This window comes from Sciurus vulgaris (genome assembly GCF_902686455.1).
Source record: "Sciurus vulgaris genome assembly, chromosome: 1".
NCBI lineage: Eukaryota > Metazoa > Chordata > Mammalia > Rodentia > Sciuridae > Sciurus > Sciurus vulgaris.
Genome location: NC_136461.1, coordinates 18,561,143 through 18,581,673, shown reverse-complemented (window position 1 = coordinate 18,581,673; position 20,531 = coordinate 18,561,143). Strand labels below are relative to the sequence as shown.

General features: G+C 39.6%; 1 protein-coding gene across 2 annotated transcripts in view; it reads right to left on the bottom strand.

Moving 5' to 3' along the window:
• The window catches only part of CEP85 (centrosomal protein 85), a 40,219-nt gene extending 21,007 nt beyond the window's left edge, over nucleotides 1-19,212 (bottom strand). The window contains exons 1-3 of one of the 2 annotated variants that reach the window (XM_079150062.1): nucleotides 19,085-19,212; nucleotides 7,979-8,051; nucleotides 6,295-6,447 (exon numbers count right to left, since the gene is read on the bottom strand). In XM_079150062.1, the coding sequence (XP_079006188.1) occupies nucleotides 6,295-6,447; nucleotides 7,979-8,033 (208 nt within the window). In that variant the 5' untranslated portion in view covers nucleotides 8,034-8,051; nucleotides 19,085-19,212. Of the gene's footprint in view, nucleotides 1-2,544; nucleotides 2,693-6,294; nucleotides 6,448-7,978; nucleotides 8,052-19,084 lie in introns of those variants that run through there. The other variant, XM_079150063.1, reaches the window with a different exon arrangement.
• Between the last annotated feature and the right edge of the window lie 1,319 nt (nucleotides 19,213-20,531).

Sequence of the window (20,531 nt, the reverse complement as noted above, 5' to 3'; positions counted from 1 at the left end):
AGGTAGTGCCGAGTACACACAAGGGCCTGAGTTCAATTCCCAGCAACCCCCCCATCTCACACACACACACACACACACACACACACACACACACACACACACACACACACACACACACACACACAAACACGGTATATAATAAACATGGCAGAAAAGACACCTGGTTCTTTTTCTTTTTCCCAGCACTAGGGATTGAACCTAGGGGTATTCTACTACTGAGCAGTATCCCCAGCCCTTTTTAAGAGAGGGTCTAAAATTGCCCAGGCTAGCCTTGAACTTGAGATCCTCATGCCTCAGTCTCCACAGCAGCTGGGTTTACAGGCTTGCACTACCATAACAGACCTTTGATTCCTTTAAAAGAAAAAAATAAAAAAAAAAATCTAGGGGCTGGGGATATAACTCGGTGGTACAATGCTTTCTTACCATGGACAAGACTCTGGGTTCAACCACCAGAACCACAAACAAAAAATCCAAACCAAAATAAGAATACAACCTTCTAGACTGATGACTTTAGCTACTATAATTTTAAAAGAATGGAACTAATAGCCAGGTGTGGTAGCACACATCTACAGTCAAACTATTCTGGAGGCTAAGGAAGAACAACTGATTGAATCCCAGGAGTTCAAGACCAGTATTGGCAACAAAGCAAGACCACATCTCTTAAACAACTAGAGACACACACACATAATCAATGTAACAGTTTGACTAAATTAAATACAACCAACTTAATGAGGGAAAATTTCAGACAAATGTTTGATATTTAATAATATCTACCATTAAGTTAAATTAAAAGGTCCCATGACCTCACAGGTAGAGAAAACTTTAACAAGTAAAATTAAATGGATAGTAAACTCTCAATCATGCAAGTAATGTCAAGGATATTACAATTAGGGCTGGAGACACAACTCAGTAATAAAGTGTTTGCCTAGCTTTCAAGAAGTGTTTAATGCCTAGCACAGTCAAAAAAAAGAAAAGCAAGCAAAAAAGAGTACTATACACACCACAGTGAATCTCAACATTGTGTACATCCACAAGACTGGGGTCCTAATTAGAATAAGATATATTCCATGCTTGTATAATATCAGAATGGGGGCTGGGGTTGTAGTTCAGAGACAGAGCACACGCCTAGCATGTGTGAGGCATTGGGTTCAATTCTTAGCATCACATAAAACTAAACAAAAAGGCACTCTGTCCATCTACAAGTACAAAAAAAATAAATCAAAATAACCAAAACTAAAAATAACCAATAAAATAGAAAGAAAAAAAAAAAAAAAAAAGAAAAAAGAAAAAGAACAAGACTATCATCAGGGGACCAGTATCTGATTACCTAGCTATGGAATCTTTGACAAGTTGCTTAACTTCTAGGGAAATTTTTGTTATCTATCAGTGAAAAGGAGTTAGATGAAGTTACTTTTACAATACTATTTTAAAATCTATGATTCAGTTCTACTTAATATCTATCTATCTATCTATCTATCTATCTATCTATCTATCTATCTATCTATCTATCTATCTATACTGAAGACTGAACCTAGATGAACTCTTATTACAGAGCTGCATCCCCAGCCATTTGATAAATTTTATTTGAGACAGGGTCTTGCTAAGTTGCTGGGGTTGGCTTTGAACTTATGATGCTCTTGCTTTTGCCTCCAAAGTAGCTGGGATTAGAGACATGTGTTACCACACCTGGCTTCAATTCTACTTAATATTTACTGAGCACAGTCCCCATAAACACACAGTTATCAAACTATTAAAATTAGCGCTAGGTGTCTAGGAGCCAGTACCAGTAAATGTATTTTTCCCTTCCCTTTTCATTCCTCTTTTATTTTTTCCAAATATTTGTTCTTTTAAAAATATTTGTTTGTGATGCTGGGTATTATACCCAGGTCCTTGTTCATGCCTGGCAAGAAGCTATACCACTGAGCAACATCCCAGTCCTAATCATTTTTAAAACAATTTTGAGATACAATTCACATATCACACAATTCACCCACTTGAAGTATACGATTTCAATGAGTTTTAGCATATTTATTTTTATAAGTAAACTTCTTACCCTTTAGCAGTTAAACTTCTCTACTTTCCCCAACTTTCCTGGTCTTCTAAAACCACTAATCTGCTTTTTGTCTCTATAGATTCATCTATTCTGAACATTTCAATTATATGACCATGTAATATATGGCCTTTTGCATCTGGCTTTTTTTTTTACTTAGCAAAATATTCTTAAGGTTCATCTACTGGCAGCATGTAAGAGTACTTAATTTTAGTGCCAAGTAATAATCTACTGTATTGTATGGATATACCTCATTTTACTCATCTATTCACCAGTTATGAACGCTTAGTTTATCTCTCCTATGAACATTTGTGTATGTGTTTTTGTGTGGATGCATGTTTTCATTTCTCTTGGGGATATACTGAGGAGTTTAATTATTAAATCTTAAGGTTTAATTTTTTGAGGAACTGCCAAGCTGTTTTTCCAAAGCGACTGTAACATTTTACATTCCCACCCAGCAATGTATAAAGGTTCCAATTTCTCTACATTCTTACCAACATATGTCATTTCTGGACAGTCATCCTATTAGCTGTGGAATAGGTATATTTTTAAATGACAACATCTGATAAAGTACCAAAGTGACTAGTTTTGTGATTGCAATCAATTCATTCAAACACTTTGAAATTTAGCTTTTCCATCAGTAAAACAGAAAAAAAAAAAAAAAAAAAAAAAACTTCACAGAATAGCATTAATGTGATAATGTAGATAAATTTAGCACAGTTCCTATCTCAAAGTGTGTAATAAATAGTAATTTGTTATCATTAGGTCCTCTGTCTTCTAGACCCTCATCCTCTAAATGGAAAAACATCCTTATAAAGTATTGCTTGGTAGTTAGTACTTCAGTATAAAACAAGTGGCAGAGATAATAAAGATAAAGGATGCAAAAAGGAAGGAGATCAGTAGAGGGTAGAAGGAATGGGAAGTCTTTGTGGGACACTTTGCTAAATCCTAAATAGTCCTAAAATCAGCACAACTGGAAGGGACCAAAGGAGGTGGCAACAGCAAAAATGGGCCAGATTAAAAAAGGACAAAAGAGCCCAGTTACCAAAACAAACAACAAAATCATTAAAAAAAAAAAAAAAAAAAAAAAAAAGTCTGTATTTTCAAAGTATTATAAAATAACATTTTTTTAGTACAACTTTTCATTCTCTGGTTGTACAAGATGTAGAGCCACCATTCATGTAATCATACATGTACATAAGATAATGACATTTGTCTCATTCCACCATCTCCCCTCCCCTGCCCATTCATTATGTATCAGCATCCATTTATCAGAGAAAACATTTGGCCTTTGGTTTTTTGGGACTGGTCTTATCTCACTTAGCATGATATTCTCCAACTCCATCCATTTACCTGCAAATGCCATAATTCTATTCTTCTTTATGGCTGAGGAATATTCCACTGTGTATATATACCAGTTTCTTTATCCATTCAGTTTCTTTATCCATTCATCTTTTGAAGGGCATCTAGGTTGGTTCCACAATCTAGCCATTGTGAACTGAGTTGCTATAAATATTGATATGGCTATGTCACTGTAGTATGCTGATTTTAAGCCTTTTGGGTATAGGTCAAGGAGGATAGTCGGGTCAAATGGTGGTTCCACTCTAAGTTTTCTAAGGAATCTCCATACTGCTTTCCAGAGTGGCTGCACCAATTTGCAACTCCACCAGCTATGTATGAGAGTACCTTTTTCCCCATATCCTTGCCAACACCTATTCTGTCTTGTATTCTTGATAACAGCCATTCTAATTGCAGTGAGATGAAATCTTTCGGTAGTTTTGATTTGCATTTCTCTGATTACTAGAGATTTTGAACATTTTTTCATATATTTGTTGATTGATTCTATATCTTCTGTGAAGGGTCTGCTCATTTCCTTAGCCCATTTATTGGCTGAGTTATTTGTATTTTTGGTGTTGATTTTTTTAAGTTCTTTATAAATTCTGGAGATTAGTGCTCTGTCTGAAGTGCGTGTAGCAAAGATTTTCTCCCACTCTGTAGGCTCTCTCTTCACATTACTGATTGTTTACTTTGCTGAGAAAAAGATTTTTAGTTTGAATCCATCCCATTTATTGATTCTTATTTTTATTTCTTGCACTTTGGGAGTCTTGTTGAGGAAGTCAGGTCCTAAGCCAACATGATGAAGACTTGAGCCTATCTATTTGGTGCAGGGTCTCTGGTCTAATTCCTAGGTCCTTGATCCATTCTGAGCTGAATTTTGTGCAAGGTGAGAGGGGTTTAATTTCATTTTGTTGCATATGGATTTCCAGTTTTCCCAGCACTATCTATTGAATAGACCATCTTTTCTCCAATGTATATTTTTGGCACCTTTGTCTAGCATGTATGTGGGTTTGTCTCTATGTCCTCTAGTCTGTACCACTGGGCTACCTACCTATTTTGGTGCCAATACCATTCAATTTTTATTATTATTGCTCTGCAGTATGATTTAAGGTCTGGTATTGTGATACCTCATGTTTTACTCTTCCTGCTAAGGATTGCTTTGGCTATTCTGGGTCTCTTTATTGCTTTCTCTATTTCTGAGGTATGTCATGGGGATTTTAATTGGAATTGCATTGAATCTGTATAACACTTTTGGTAGTATGGCCATTTTGACAATATTAATTCGAACAATATTAATTCACCTATCCAAGAGCATGGGAGATCTTTCCATCTTCTAAGGTTTTCTTTAATTTCTTTATTGTCTGTAGTTTTCATTGTAGAGGTCTTTCACCTCTTTTGTTAGATTGATTCCCAAATATTTTATTTTTTTGAGGCTATTGTGAATGGGTAGTTTTCCTAATTTCTCTTTCAGGATTCATCATTTATGAACAGAAATGCATTCAATTTATGAGTGTTGATTTTATATCTTGCTATTTTGCTGAATTCTTTTATTAGTTCTAGAAGTTTTCTGGTGGAATTTTTTGGATCTTCTAAATATAGAACATGTCATTGGCAAATAGTGATAGCTTGCGTTCTTCTTTTCCTATTGGCATTCCTTTAATTTCTTTGGTCTGTCTGATTGCTCTGGCTAAAGTTTCAAGGATGATGTTGAATAGAAGTGGTAAAAGAGGGCATCCCTGTCTTGTTCCAGTTTTTAGAGAGAACCTTTCAGTTTTTCTCCATTTAGAATGATGTTGGCCTTAGGCTTAGTACAGACAGCCTTTACAATGTTGAGGTATGTTCCAACTATCCCTATTTTTTCTATTGTTTTGAGCATGAAGAGATACTGTATTTTATCAAATGCTTTTTCTGCATCTATTGACGTGATCATATGATTCTTAAGTCTATTGATGTGATAAATTACATTTATTAATTTCCAGATGTTGAACCAACCTTGCATTCCTGGGATGAACCCCACTTGATTATGGTACACTGTCCTTTTAAATGTTTTTGTATGCTATTTGCCAGAATTTTGTTAAGAATTTCTGCATCTATGTTCATCAGGGATGTTGGTCTGAAGTTTTTTTTCCTTGATGTGTCTTTGCCTGATTTTGATATCAGAGTGATAGTAGCTTCAGAGAATGAGTTTGGAAGGGTTCCCTTCTTTTCTATTCATGGAATACTTTGAGGAGTATTGATATTAGTTCTTCTTTGAAGGTCTTATAGAACTCAGCTGAGGGTCCGTCTGGTCCCAGGCTTTTCTTGGTTGTTAGGCTTTTGATGGCTTCTTTAGTTCATTGTCCTCCTGATTCAGTTTGGGTGGATCATATGTCTCTAGAAATTTGTCCATGTCTTTGAGATTTTCTATTTTGTTGGAGCAGATTTTCAAAACAGCTTCTAATTATGTTTTGTATTTCAATGGTTGTGATATTTCCTTTTTCATCATGAATTTTAGTAATTTGAGTTTTCTCTTTCTCTTCACTAGTGTGGCTAAGGGTTTATCAATTTTGTTTATAAAATAACATCTTGATGATACCAAAAAATATGCTTGAAAGGTTGAATGGGGTGGGTAGAACCAGATCACAAAGGAACTGAAGTGTGTGAACTTTATCCTCCAAGTAATGGAACACCTGAGGATATGCAGGAGAGGGAAACTATGAAATATGAAATCAGGCTTTTTAGTAAGATCAATCCAGCAGCAGAAGGAAAGACTTGAGGTCAAGAAGACTATTAGAAAGTTGCTTCAGATAGGATAAACAATGGAAACTAAGATAAAATGACCTTATGAATATTTTGGAAATGACAATATACCTGAAACTCAATCTGAAAATGACAACATATACTGACAAACCATTAATCCAACCTACCATCTGCAATATCTGAGCATGACGTGCCAATGGCTGTATCCCCACTGTCGGCTACACTTGAACAGCGGCTGAAGCGGCTCCGAAAGCCCTCTGAGATAACTGGTGTCTGCCATTCAGTTCCCAGGGAATTACCTTTATGAATCACATTGGAACCTGAAACAAAAAAGGCAATTTATTCCTTTTAGTATGAAACAGCTGAGGTAACCCCATGGACTGTTGTTTTAAAAAAAATCACTTAAACTGAGTTGGAGATATGGCTCAGTGGTACAGTACTTGCCTAGCATGCATGAGACCCTGGGTTCAATCCCCAGCATCATTTAATTTAAAATCTCAAAGTTTAAGTTGAAATCAGAAAATATTGTTCTACAGGCTCTTTGGTCTAGTAGAAGGCAAGTGACCCTTAAATAAAAATACCTTATTCCTTTATTCCAAGTTTAGCACTTTTGCTATCTTTTTAACCTAGTTTCTTCTACATTTGCTCCCTTTTATTTCTGCTTTCTAGTGACAGGAAACTAATTTTTCCCAAGTATTCCTATTCTTTGAGTCATACTGGATTGCCTAATTTGAAAGAATATGTCAATCTTTCTATACTCAGTAATTTGTAATACTTTTTTTCAGTACTAGAGATTGAACTCAGGAGCATTCTATTACTGAGCTACATACAACCCCAGTTCCCTGCCTTTTGAAATTTTTTAGAGCCTCACTAAGTTTCTTAGGCTGGTCAAGTTGCTGGGAAGAGAGGCATTCGTTATAATAATTTTTAATAAACAACAGAGACAATAATCAGAGCCTCTGAGCAGTATATTAGAAAATGTTACTACAGCACTAAATTGGTATTATTTAGCTAGAAGCAACATAATCTGACTCTTGGTGAGTCTATATCTCCTTTGTCTCTCCAGTTACAGTGCATAGTTTGCCAGGCCTTTTTAAATAGTTAACCAAAACATGTGCTTTAAATAAAACATATGTGTAACTGAATAAAATGTGTCCTTTTCTTGATAAAATATTTCAAAATTCAAATTTTTCAAAAATGATACTTATTTGAAACATTTCTCATCTATTGATTGCCTACATATATTTAAATGTCTGACACATATACTTGAAATACCTACTTAGTGTATCTACTGAACTTTAAAAATCTCGGCAATCCATTCTACAGATAAATTCCTGAGTCTCTTGTGACAGTATGACAGAGACTACTGGCATCCAAGGATTCCAACTTTTGTGGGCTAGTGATGACCGACCCACTCAGAGTATTACAAAGACAACAGAGAACACAGTAATTTATGATTTCAAATGGAACTGTCTTCCAAAGTCATTCTGTTCTAATTCTTTATATGTCCTCCCTTCCCAACAATAACATGGTCTTGTTGGAAGCCATGGAGGACCACAGATAAATAACTGTTCCCTCAAAGAGATCTATTTGTTTTTTTTTTTATCTATTAGTGCATTATAGTTACACATTATAGAGAGGCTTATTTTGCCATATTCATAAGGCACATAACTATTTACTCCTTTGCAATTCCAAGTAGAGAACTGTTTTTATATTCAATATAGCCCCATGTTACTCTATTCTTTTTGTATCAGAATTTCAGCAAATGTTGTGTGCTCAGTATTTCCCTTCGAGAATATGAAATAACAGAACAAAAGTCAGAATTTAACCCAGGAGATTTTGGCTATTTACCTGGTGAAGTAGCATGAGAGGTCCTCTCACTTGGGTATTTTTCTTGCATGGCCATCACAGTTATTGGAGACAACTGCAGAATGAAGGGATAAGGGATAACCAGTCAAATCTCGACAGTATTTTTTAATTTCCTATAACTCAGTTCCCGTTCAGCAGAAACTATATCAAAAACAATCTTAGGATTAAAGAACAAACATTTTCTTCCTACTATATTTACTCTCATGAGGTGCTTCTGACACTAGATGTATCAAGCAAGCAATTCTGCATCAGACAACCACAATTAGAGGGTGTTCTCTAATTCGATTCTGATATTAGCTACTTGGGACATAGCATCAAATCCCACAAGTTGGGGACTCAGTCCTGCAAGACTGTCCCACTTCTGATACCCATTGAGATCCCCAGATTATTTCACTGGTATCAAATCTCACAAGTTGGGGAATCAGTCCTACCAGATTGTCCCACTTCTGATACCCATTGAGATCCCCAGATTGTTTCACTCATGTATCTGATCAACTAGCAATAAATTGAGGTTCTCATGACCCCCTTCTTCATGACTAGTTTGCTAAAGTGGTTCACAACTCAGGGAAACCCTTTACTTACATTTACTGGCTTATTATAAAGGATACTACAAAGGATAGATACAGAGATGCACAGGGCAAAGCATGTGGGAAGAGGTGCCCTCTCAGGTATTCCACCCTCTAACAACCTCCACATGTTCAGGTTCCCAGGCACTTCCCCAACCCTATCCTTGTGAAGTTTTATGGGGGCTTCATTACTTAGGCAAGACTGATTAAATCACTGGCCAGCTTAATCTCCAAACATTCCTTCTCCTCTGAGGTTGGGGCTGAAAGTCCTCACCCTCTGATCCTGCCTTGTTCTTTCCAGTGACCAGTCCCCATCCTGAAGGGATGCTAGTCAGTATCCAACTCATTAACATACGAAAAGACATAATTTGGAAGACTGTAAGGATTTACAAGTATGCCAGGAAACTAGACAAAGAACATATATTTTACAATATCACAACCATACGAAGTATTCAAGAACTCTTCCACATTTTACTCCTATGAGTGTTTTAAAAAGCAAACCAAGACCCAGCTATACCACCTTGATATTTATCCTAAAGAATTAGTCATCATGCTATAGTGATACATAAATACCCATGTTTATAGCAGCAGAATTCACAATAGCCAAACCAAGGCATTAGCCTAGATGTCCATCAACAGATGAACAGATAAAGAAAATGTGGTATAGACACAAAGGAGTTTTATTCAACCATAAAGAAAAGTGAAATTATGTAATTTGCAGGAAAGTGCATGGAACTTGAGAACATTATGTTAAGCAAAATAAGCCAAACTCAGAAGACCAAAGGTCATATGTTTTTCTCATATTTGGAAGCTAGAGAAGAAAAAGGAAAAGAAAAGTGGTGGTGCTGGTGAGGAACATGAAAGTCAAAGGGAGATCAGCAGAACAGAGAAAAGGGACCAGAAGTAGAAGGGGAGGGAGGGGAAAGTGCTGGGAGTGATATCGTCAAATTACATTGTTATATCGTGCACATATGAAGATATAACAACAAATCCCACCATTATATACTACTATAATGCACCTATAAAATAATATTGGGGAAAAAAAGAAATCATAAGCAAGGTGGGGGGAGCAAACCAGTCAGGTATGGCTCCCAACTATTTGGGAGGCTGACACTGGAAGATCACTTGACCCCATAAATTTGAGATGAGCCTGGGCAACAGAGCAAGTCCGTGTCTCAAAAAAACAAGACAGTAAAGAAAAGAAACCAACTCCCCCAAATCTACTCTATTATCTGCCTAAAGCAAGTAGAGAAAACATAGAATCAGATTACCAATATGGATCCCAAGAGGTCCTAGTGCCCCTCCAATTGTTATAATTTTTGAAATAAATTTTGCTGCGAATTTTCTTAGCCATGGGGTACATGATGGGAGAATAGGGTGCAAAAAGAACTAAAGAACTAATCTAAGAGTGAAGCATTACAGCCACAATTATGATTTACTTAAAACAAACTCCTGATTCCTTCAGTAATCACAGATGATGCACAGAGACAGGCAGAACTCTTGGTCATAAAGTATAATTCTGATCCTTAGCTGACATTTTCTTCCCATTTCTCCATCTCTTATAACATTTGTATTTAAGGGTATGTAATGTATAAAGCTGCTCCTCTGCCCATCAGGTGCAGTCATTTTCCTCGCCTCCCAACCACCTGTCAATCTGTGAACATCCTGGCTAGCTATTGGTTCATCAGTCAGCTTGCAAGTATCCTTCTCCAATATTGGTCCCCTGTTAGCCCGGCAGAATTCAACTGTTTACTATAGCTTCCCCGCCATCTTTTCCCATTCTTCTGTCTGTCCTACACACTTTTCTCTATCCTCCTGGCTTCCCACTCTCTCTAGCGCATGACCTTTCTTTTCCTTTCTCATTTCCTCTCATTTTTCTCTCTTACCCTGCAGGGAGACACTGTTTGCTTAATAAATTCCCTTATGTGATTTCCCGTGTCCGGCATTTCGTGGAAATTCCCTTACAGTGGTGCTGTGACTCAGGATGGGATCTTCCACTGTCTCTTAAGAGAGTGGAACCCCATCTGATGCCCCAGTGCCCCCGGACACGTCTCCACCATCCATTCTGCCCAGTCGCTCTGCTCTGCATTTATTACCGGACTTCAGGTTGGTGAGTAGGCAGGTTCCCCTAGGCCGATTTATAATTACGGTTTTCCTAGGCTGATTTATAATTACGGCAGGCCCCTATAGTCAGTCTTATCTGCCGGGTGGATTCCTGATTTTATGGTGGAGATCTCTCTCAGGGTTGAGGCTCATCTTGTACTTGCATTCGCGCTCGAAAACCCTGATATCAGGTCCTCAACTCTTCTCAGTTTTTGCCTGGCCCCACATTGATGTTTGTGTGACGAGGCGATCAACGTGCTGCCCCTCATTTCCAGGCCAGTACTCCAGCCTCGGGATGCCCTGGCCACAGACTCGGCTGTATCAATCCCCACCATGGAATCTGGGTCCTCCAATTTGGCAGATTCCACCCTGGGAACCCCTTGTCCAACCCCCAGTACTTAAAGCCATCAAAATCCGTTTGTGTAATGGCACACAGCTTCCGTGAGCAAGTGGGCAGATGGAAAGGGATTTCTTATCTTCAAGTCTCTTCTTTCTTGTTTCTTGGCTCTTCCTGTAGGCTCAAGCACCTCCAGACCCTGCTTCTCCGTCTTCCCCTGCTTCCCCACATAATATAAGCAGCCCCATTCCCCAGAAGTAGTGGGAGATAATTGACAATTTTCTGTGTCCAAACCTAAATTAAAAGGACCTAAGCATCAAGTTTCTGCTAGAACATTTTAGCCCCTTTCGGATTCAGATCTCAGTCAAGGCTTACATTGAAATGTAAATGGAGGGAAGAGGGGGAAGAGGGCCGGGCGGAAGGGTGGGCTGGTAGGAGTTGCCCCGGGTGTGGAGGGGGCGGCAAGCCTCATCCAGCCACAGCGCACAACCAGCCCTGCTTCACATGCCCCAGCCCGAACGACCCAGCCCTCACAGCCAATTCTTATCCCGAAGTTATGGATCTGGCTTGCCAACTTCCCTTACCTACTGGAGGAAGGCACAGTGGGAGACCAGTTTCAAACCCAAGGAAAAAAAAAGGTGTCCATTTTAAATTTCTCCTGGGCTACAACTCAGAATACTTTTCTCCCTTTCACCTTTTCTCTCCTTCTCATTTTCTCATGCTATAATTAATGACCATTATCATTTTTCTTCTAGGACTTTTGTTTTTCTTAAATGCTGTATTTTTGAGCTCACAATTTTGATCCTACATACCTAGGTTAATAATTTTTGATCAGTTCTTTTTATCCAACTCTAGAGTTATTTTTGAACACCTGTTACATTGCAATGGAGATAAATACTACAAGGCCTTTACTTTTGTGTTAAGTATAAGTGTGCATAAAAATTAAAATTTTAAAAATGGATCCAACTATTTTTAATCACATGATTTAAAGAGGTTCAATTTAAATTGTGTAAACTAATAGAAGTAAAATGTCTTTAAAATTAACTCACAAGTCTCTAGGTGGTCACACTAACAAAATATTAATGTTTATAAAATGTCTAACATTAATTTTTCTAGGACCTTTCTTTAACAGGAAAGAGACGCAAATGCTGTTGGTACACTTGTCTAATATCTTGGTTTTTCCACAATAAGATGAGTGAATTAGAGTTGACATGTATGGGATTACTCAAATGTGTGTGTTAGAGACATCTAATTAATTTACAAAGTCATTCCATGGAGTAACATACTTAAAAACATTATTCTTTGTATATTAAATGTGTTCATATTTTCCAGGTATACAAGCCTTTAAAGCAGATAATTTATCAAGCTGCTATTCTCCAAATTAAACTTGTCTTCTATAATGGTAAACCTATTATTTAATGTTCTATTATAGGACCTGTCATCAATAGGGTATATGTAAAATTTGTTAAATGTATTTCTAAAAGTTATTGAGAGGACAGTTGAAAGCTCTCTCAGCTTTTCTTTAATGCTTACATACATATATAAACATTGCTGACATAACTCTTTATATCTGCATTTCCATCAGAGAACAGAGTTCCATCGGATCTCAGCTTAATCTTCAAAATCTGTGTTTATAAACCTTTATTTTCTAATATTCCTTTGCCCCTCACTGAACTTGAGAATTTGGTCAGGCTGGTCATAGCAAAAGAGGAAAAATTAGCTTTAGGAAAAGCCCTGCCTTACCTGAGATAAGGCTCTGCCTCACAACTCTGCTGCATGTCAGAATGGCTCCAAAGTAAGCCAGACTTTAACTCATTTAAAGCTGTGTTCAAAAGTCTGATGTTTGTTGTAAAGATTACTGTGATCTCAAATGGGAACTCAGCCAAAATTCAAGATAGCTATTGCACAAACTGAATGTTTTACTGTTAATGATTCCATTTTGTATTTTCCTTGTAAACTCTTAATTGTTGCCTGATCAATATTTTGCAGAAGTACTGCTTCAATAGCGAACACCGTGAATTAACTTGGAATAGTAAGCAATCAGCTATAGGACAGATAATGTAAACCCCCATTATATAAAAGGGGGTAAATAACTGTAAAGTCATAGACATTGAAGTTAAAGCCCAGTACTCTTGTTTTATGACTGGTGAGACTGACTTGCTTGATGGTTAAGATCAAACTTAGAGATTGAGATTAAATACAGAGATCAAGAAAAGAAAGTCCATATTTGGGTCTTGCCCTCAAAGTCAGCCTGAACCCAGGGAACAAAAGGACTTCTCCAAGGAGCTTTGCAACTCTGGGTCACACAACCTCCTAACCAAGGAGATTGATAAGGCCACTAAAGGAAAAGCCACTCAGTGCACCTGCTGCAGAGGAGGGTCATGGAAAAAGGGAGACACCCCTAATGCTTCCAAGGGGAGCCACCTCATTGAGAAGACCCTGCCTAACCAATGGCACTAATGGAGCTAAGAAGCTGCTCTTAAGTTCTCTATGAGTGACCCCTGTGGGAACTCAGCTGACTCTTTAACAGACAGGAACAGGTCACTTTGACCAGCTTGATCTTAAACACCTAGCAAAACAGTTAAAACCAAAATATAGCCATTCTTGGGCATTTAAAATAATACTTAAATGTAACTTAAGATGTATACTTGCGTTAGCCCACTAGAATAAAGACTAAAAGCTACAAAAGAGAGATTCTTAGGCAAATGTGCCTAATAACTATCAAGAGAAACTGCCAGAGTCAGAAGTTTTAGTCAGTTTAAGGCCTACAGACACAGGTAGGCTTAATCTATGTTTGCTAGTATCTCTACTAAATGTTGTGTTCACATTTCTGATAACCTAGACAATGTTAAAGTTCCCAAATAAAGGCCTTGTCCTCTCCAGCCTTTGCTAGGCCTTGTTATGGGAACAACTTCTCAGTTCTTCCACCCCCTGGTGAGGAATTATTGACTTCTGTCATCTTTATGATATGCACTGGCATGTTCCAGATTCTGCAACATTTATATTGTATCAATCTCATTTCAGTACTCATGTCTTTTTGTTCTTCTCTCATAAAAGCACCCATCCCCAGATGCCTTTACAACCTGCTCTTCCCAACTGGACTTCTACCTTGTACCCCTCAATTGACCTGATTTCTAAAAAGGGAACTCCAAACTGCTTGCCCCATGCTGCCCCCTTTCAGCTCCAAGAAGCCAGAGCGGTCATCGACCCCCTTTCCCTGCGGCAAAGGAGTTCCTAGAATTAGAAGGGTGAATGAAGTTAGAATTGGGGGCAGGCAGTTAGTGTAGAAATAGGGGATCAGTCAAATCGAGGAAATGAAGTCCATGAAAATCATCTGCCTTTGGAAGTCTGGAAGGAGAATAGACTTTTTATATCTCACCTGCAAAACCAACCCCAGTCACTTAAGCAGGAAGTAGAGAGAAGGCTTCAGAAAGAACTGGAGAACAAAAGATTTTCTTATAAAAACAGAAACGGGGGAATGTAATGTATTAAGCTGCTCCTCCGCCCAACAGGTGCAGTCATTTTCCCTGCCTCCCAACCACTTGTCAATCTGTGAACATCCTGGTTAGCTATTGGTTCATCAGTCAGCTTGCAAGTATCCTTCTCCAATATTGGTCCTGTTAGCCCGGCGGAATTCAACTGTTTACTATAGCTTCCTCGCCATCTTTTCCCATTCTTCTGTCTGTCCTCCTCACTTTTCTCTATCCTCCTGGCTTCCCACTCTCTCTAGTGTGTGCCATTTCTTTTCCTTTCTCTTTTCCTCTCATTTTCTCTCTTACCCTGCAGGAAGACACTGTTTGCTTAATAAATTCCCTTATGTGATTTCCCGTGTCCGGCGTGGTTTTGTGGAAACTCCCTTACAGGGTAGATGTTGAAAATTCAGCAGTCTAATTTCTGTGTGAACAAAACCTTTTAGTTATAACTAGCAAAAACAAATAACAGTGTCTTATATTTGCATATTTGAGCAAAATGGTTCAGAGCATAGACTCAGAACACTTAGATTTGAAGTCTGAACATACTAAACTTCCAGTTTGGGTTTTATTAGCTGTATAACATTGGGCAAAATTTTAAATACAACTGTGTCTCAGTTTCTTTATATAAAAATGATAAAGATGATTCATGCTAAGTGATTTATAATAACTTACAACATGGCCTGACATATTGTAAGTGCCTAATTAATTTATTATTACTACTTGGCAATTTATGTCAATAAAAAATAAATAAAACAAAAGGTGGCACATAATACAGTCCCTGAAAGATAAGGAAGTATGAATTTGAAAACTGAATTTATAAGAGCCCCCAAAGAAGTTGGGACAATTCACAAAACACAATTCTTAGAGATGAAATTCAACTCTGAAAGGAAAAAAACGAGGGGGGGGGGGTGCAGGGGATAAATAGTACTAATTCTCTAATGTACTTTACTGACCTCTATGGATTTCTTTTAGTAACAACAGCCCAAGTGGTCTCTGATTCACTGCATATTTAATAGGACTGTACCATCCTCCAAAAATCTCACTTCTTCCTGGGAAAGAGAGCTTTCTTTATTCGGTAATAAAAGCTTCAACTTATGGCTAGCCATTTTATTTATGGCCAGTGAGTTGATGGTGACATAGCATGCTTATCTACCTACTAGTGATTACTGCCAGCATCAAAATTCTTTCCTTTATCTCTTCCTTTGAAGAATAACAAAATGACAGTCCCAATGGATTCTGAGACTTTTCCAAATTCTGATGAATTGAGAAAAGGGTAACAAAAGGGAAACTCCCAGTTAAACAGAATCACACTATGACTCAACAATTCTGCTCTTAGGTATACAGTGGTCCTTCTGTACCCAGAAGAGACAGTTTTGAGGAACTCCCACAGATACCAAAATCTACAGATGCTCAAATATGGAGCAAATGGGACAGTAGGGTGCAAAAAGAACTAAAGAAGCAAACCAAGAGTGAAGAACAGAATAGTGTAGTGTTGGCACATAATATATACACACATCCTCCTGTACATTTAAAATAATTTTCTAAAAGCCAGGTATAGTGACATGCACCTGGTTCCAGCTACTCAGGAGGCTGAGGTGGGAAGAACACTTGAGCCCAGGAATCTGAGGCTAGCATGGGCCAAACAGCAGGACCTCATCTCAAAAACAAACATCATCATCAACTCTATACTACTTATAATACCTAATACAAATGTAAATGCTATGTAAATAGTTGTTATACCATACTGCTTAGAGGATAATGACAAGAATAAAAAGGTAGTACTTGTTCAGTACAAATGCAATTATTCTCCTCCCCAAGTATATATATTTTTCTTTTGAACCCAGTAGAATTTATCACTAAACTATCACTATTTTGAGAAAGGGTCTTGCTACATTGCTGAAGCTGGCCTGGAACTTGTGATCCTCCTGCATCAGCCTCCCCTGGAATTACAGGCGTGCACCACTGAGCCCGACAATCCCTGAGTACATTCTCAATCCATACCTGGTGAATCTGCAGATGCAGAACTCTCAGATGTGGAAGGCATGTTACAATTCAAGAAAAATGAAGACAGAGGTTCATGTAAAAACTTGTAAATAAATGTTCACAGCAACATTATTTACAATAGCTAAAAAGTGGAAACAACCCAAATGTCCATTAACAAAGGATCAATAAAATGTGGGATGCCCATACAACAGAATATTCGGTCATAAAAAGAAATGAGGTATTGATACATGCTACAACATGGATGAACACTGAAAATATTATGCTAAGGAAAGGAAGGCAAATACTCAAAGCCAAAAATTGCATGATCCCATTTATAAAAATGTCTAAAACAGCCAAATCTATAGAAATAGCAGATTAGTGGTTGCAAAGGGCTAAAGAAGGGAGTAGGAAAATAGGGAGTGACTGCTAATGGTTATGGGGTTTCTTTTCAGGATAATTAACATATTGGGGAATTAGATGGTGATAATGGTTGAATAGGCTTAGAAATAGTCTAAAAATCACTGAATTATGTACAAGTAAAGTTACTTTCATAGCACGTGAATAAAATTAATCTTATAGCATGTGAATTATCTTTTTTTTAAAGTGTACCTATGAGGCACAAAACATGGAATAAATCATTCTTGATTTTTTTTCCTACTAAATTCAGAATTAGATGATCACCTAGTAGAGATTTTAGGACCAACTGAAGGAGATAGATATTTTCTGGTATAAAAGTGGGATAAATGAATGTACAAGGAGTAATACAAGTGACCACTTTACAACCAAAAAGGTAGGTCAAAGGAGGTGAACAGGAAAAAAACACAACATGGTTGCTATCTATATTCAAAGCCCTTTGTACCACAAAAATATTCATTTGTTCAAAAAATTTAACATGTATTTAACACTTAATATTTATTAAGTACTGTGCTAAACACTTTGCTTAGCCCTATGAGGCAGTTACTATTATTGTTCTCATTTTATTTGATATTCTTAACAGTTTAGATTGATGAAGATCATGCAACTAGGAAGAGGCTTTAAATCCAGAATTGTGAGCTGGGTGTGGTGATGCACATCTCTAATCCCAGCTACCCAGGAGGCTGAGTCAGAAGGATGGCAAGTTCCAGACCAGCTTGGGCAAAGTAAAAAAGGCCAGAACTGTGGTGTAATGCTTCAGGAGTTTAATCAGCATTTTTTCTGAGTGTGACAAAACACACAATGAAAGAACTGAAGGGAGTTATTAAGGCATCACAAGCCATCTGCCTCTGACAGCAGGAGCTGCAAACCTTGAAGCAGTTAGGAGACAGGGCAGTCAGGGACAGTCATACAATTTCTTCACTTTTCCCTTGTTCATCACCCAGGTTGTATTTCCCATGGTGCTACCTAAGAATTAGATTATGACTGTTAAATACATTCTCCCCTTGAAGAATGAGAATCTTGGTATGGAATGTCAATCTTAGCAGCTGTTGAGAGAACCACATCAAGACAAGAGAGGATTTGAATGGATATACAGAGAGCTGACACAAACACATTAAGAATCTCACGGCATCACATATATTCATAGCCTTGATCACTCATTAAAGTGATCCGTAAAAGAGAAGTCAAATCCCTGCCATGAAGGTGCCATTAGAAAGAACAAGTCCTGAGACGTATGAAACCACCAGACCATTATAACGCGGACAGGGCCTAAGAGAAAGTAATGAACTCTAGTTATCTTAATTATGCTGTATCACCACTCCTCCTTCTCCAGCACACTGTATTCGGTCCATTAATCAAATTTTACTGATCACTATTTGCCTGGCTCAGTGCCCGCACTGTAAGTGTACTGAGTAAAAGACAAACATAGCTCTGATCCTCCTGGTTTGCTGGGGTGAAGTGCTGAATATGCTGTGTTGGACAAACTTGCACACACTAAACTTGCAGTTCGCTCATAGCATCAGCACGGCTCCTCCACTTCAGCACTACTGATGCTTGGCTTGATGTGGGGCTGTCCTGCACACTGCCGGATGTGCAGAAGCACCTCTGGATGTGAGCAGCATCCCAGGGTCGGGACTGTCGACGATGTCTCCAGACATCGTCAGATATCCCGAGAGCCAAGGCCTCGGTCGCCCCACTCGACTCCTCTGCACAACCTTCCAATCTCAACTCAAAACTTCTCTTCCCCGGGCGAGCTCCGACCTCTAAGTGGACGGGCGCCTCGGTCGTGTGCTCTTTGTAAAAGGGGTCCACCTGCACTTATTGAGTGCTAACTGAATACTACTCGCTTAACGTCTACTCTTCTCCCGGGACCGCGTACACGCTCCATGAGGGCAAGGAAAGTGCTGCCCGCTGTTCCCCTGTCCACTGGCACAAGGCCAGACTCACGGGCAACTGCTGTCGGGTGAAAGATGAGTTGAAAGCAGGGTAACGAAGAGGGGAGGCGACCCGGACAGGAGCGGGCGAGCGGGGGCACTATCTTAGCGGGCTAAGGCAGAGACCCGAGGCCGGTTACGGCTCGGTCGCTCTGCGCATGCGCTTCGCGCTCCCCGCTCCCCCACGGAGAGAAGTCGCGAGTGTCCAAGGCTTCGCCGGGACTACGGAGAAAGGGGCAGGGTGTACCGCCTAGACTGGGGCCCCGGCGGGAACTTACGCGGCCCTGAGAGCGGGCGGCGAAATCCCTCACTCGCGGATACTGACTGCGGCCACCACGTCGGCCACGGGCGGCGGTTCAGCCCCTCAGCTCGGCTAACGGCCGTTACACGCCCGCCAGGTCGCGCGCCTCAGAGCGCGCGCCGCCAGGCACCTTCCTCTGCCTGCCTCTGGCCAATCAGCAGTCGAGTAGCGCCGTTCTCCCGCCCCGTTCTGCTCAACGCTGACCAATCGAGAGCCGAGCCGCGCCGGCGTCCCGCCCCTGCACGCTGCCCCGCCGCCGGGCGCGACAGATCTCTCTACGCATGAGCCCGCCGCGGCTAAGAGCCTTCTCCTCTGCCGCTGGCCGGGTCTGGCCTCTAGGCGGAGTGGAGCTCAATGAAGCCAGGAGTGGCCTGCTGGGCCTGCGCAGATGGGACAAGAGGGAATCCCACCCAAACTGCCTAGTCCTGCTCCCGCTCCGCTACCCACCCATCAGCCCTCCCTCCTGAAGCAGGGAGTCAGATGGTGACCCGGAGTTAGCGCGTGGCCTGAGTCACCGTCTAGTCGGGGTTGGGGCTCTATCACATTTAGTGGAGGACGAACCTGGGTGTGACACCATAGATGTAGGGGACAGTCTCTGAAATTAGGACCGGAGGACTTTGTCAATATGTATGTTAAGGCTGGAGGTCTAAAGGAATAAGTTCATGGACTGGTGGGTGGAGAGGTGAGTGTTCCGACGGATGATTTCTGTTTCTTTTGTGAGGAAGGAGGGAACCGGGGACGCATAAAGGACTGAGAGGAATGAGGAAGATTCGAAGAGGTGATGCTGAGAAGGGAGAAAAACCTAACTGGTAACTGTGGAAGTGTTGAGATTTACATTTGCATCCGGCAGATGGCACATTTGTACAGTTTTATTTATTTAATTTTCATTTCTTTGTGATATTTAAGCACAGCATAGTCAACATTTTGCCCTTATCCTTTAGGATATGTTTTAAATAAAAAGCAAGGATTAATGCCTTCGCTAGCAAGGTTTGGGGTTTGGGGATCGTTTTTGGTACTGAGGGTTGAACCCAGGGGTGCTTAATCACTGAGCCACATCTCTGGCCCTTTTTTTAATGTTTAATTTTGAGACAGGGTCTTGCTGAGTTGCTTAGGGCCTCGCTAAGTTGCTGAGGCTGGCTTTGAACTTGCAATCTTGCTGCCTCAACCTGCTGAGTGCTGGGATTACAGACATGCTTTTTTATTTATTTATTTATTTTAAGACAGGGTATCGTGATATTGCCAGGCTGGCCTCAAACTCCTGTGCACAAGATCCTCCTAACCAGGTGCAGTGGCACATACCCATGATTCCCAGTGACTCCTGAGGTTGAGGCAGGAGGATGAGGTAGGAGGATTGTAAGCCTCAACTACTTTGCAAGACCTGTCTCAATATTTAAAAAATAAAAGGTGCTGGAGATGTAGCTCAG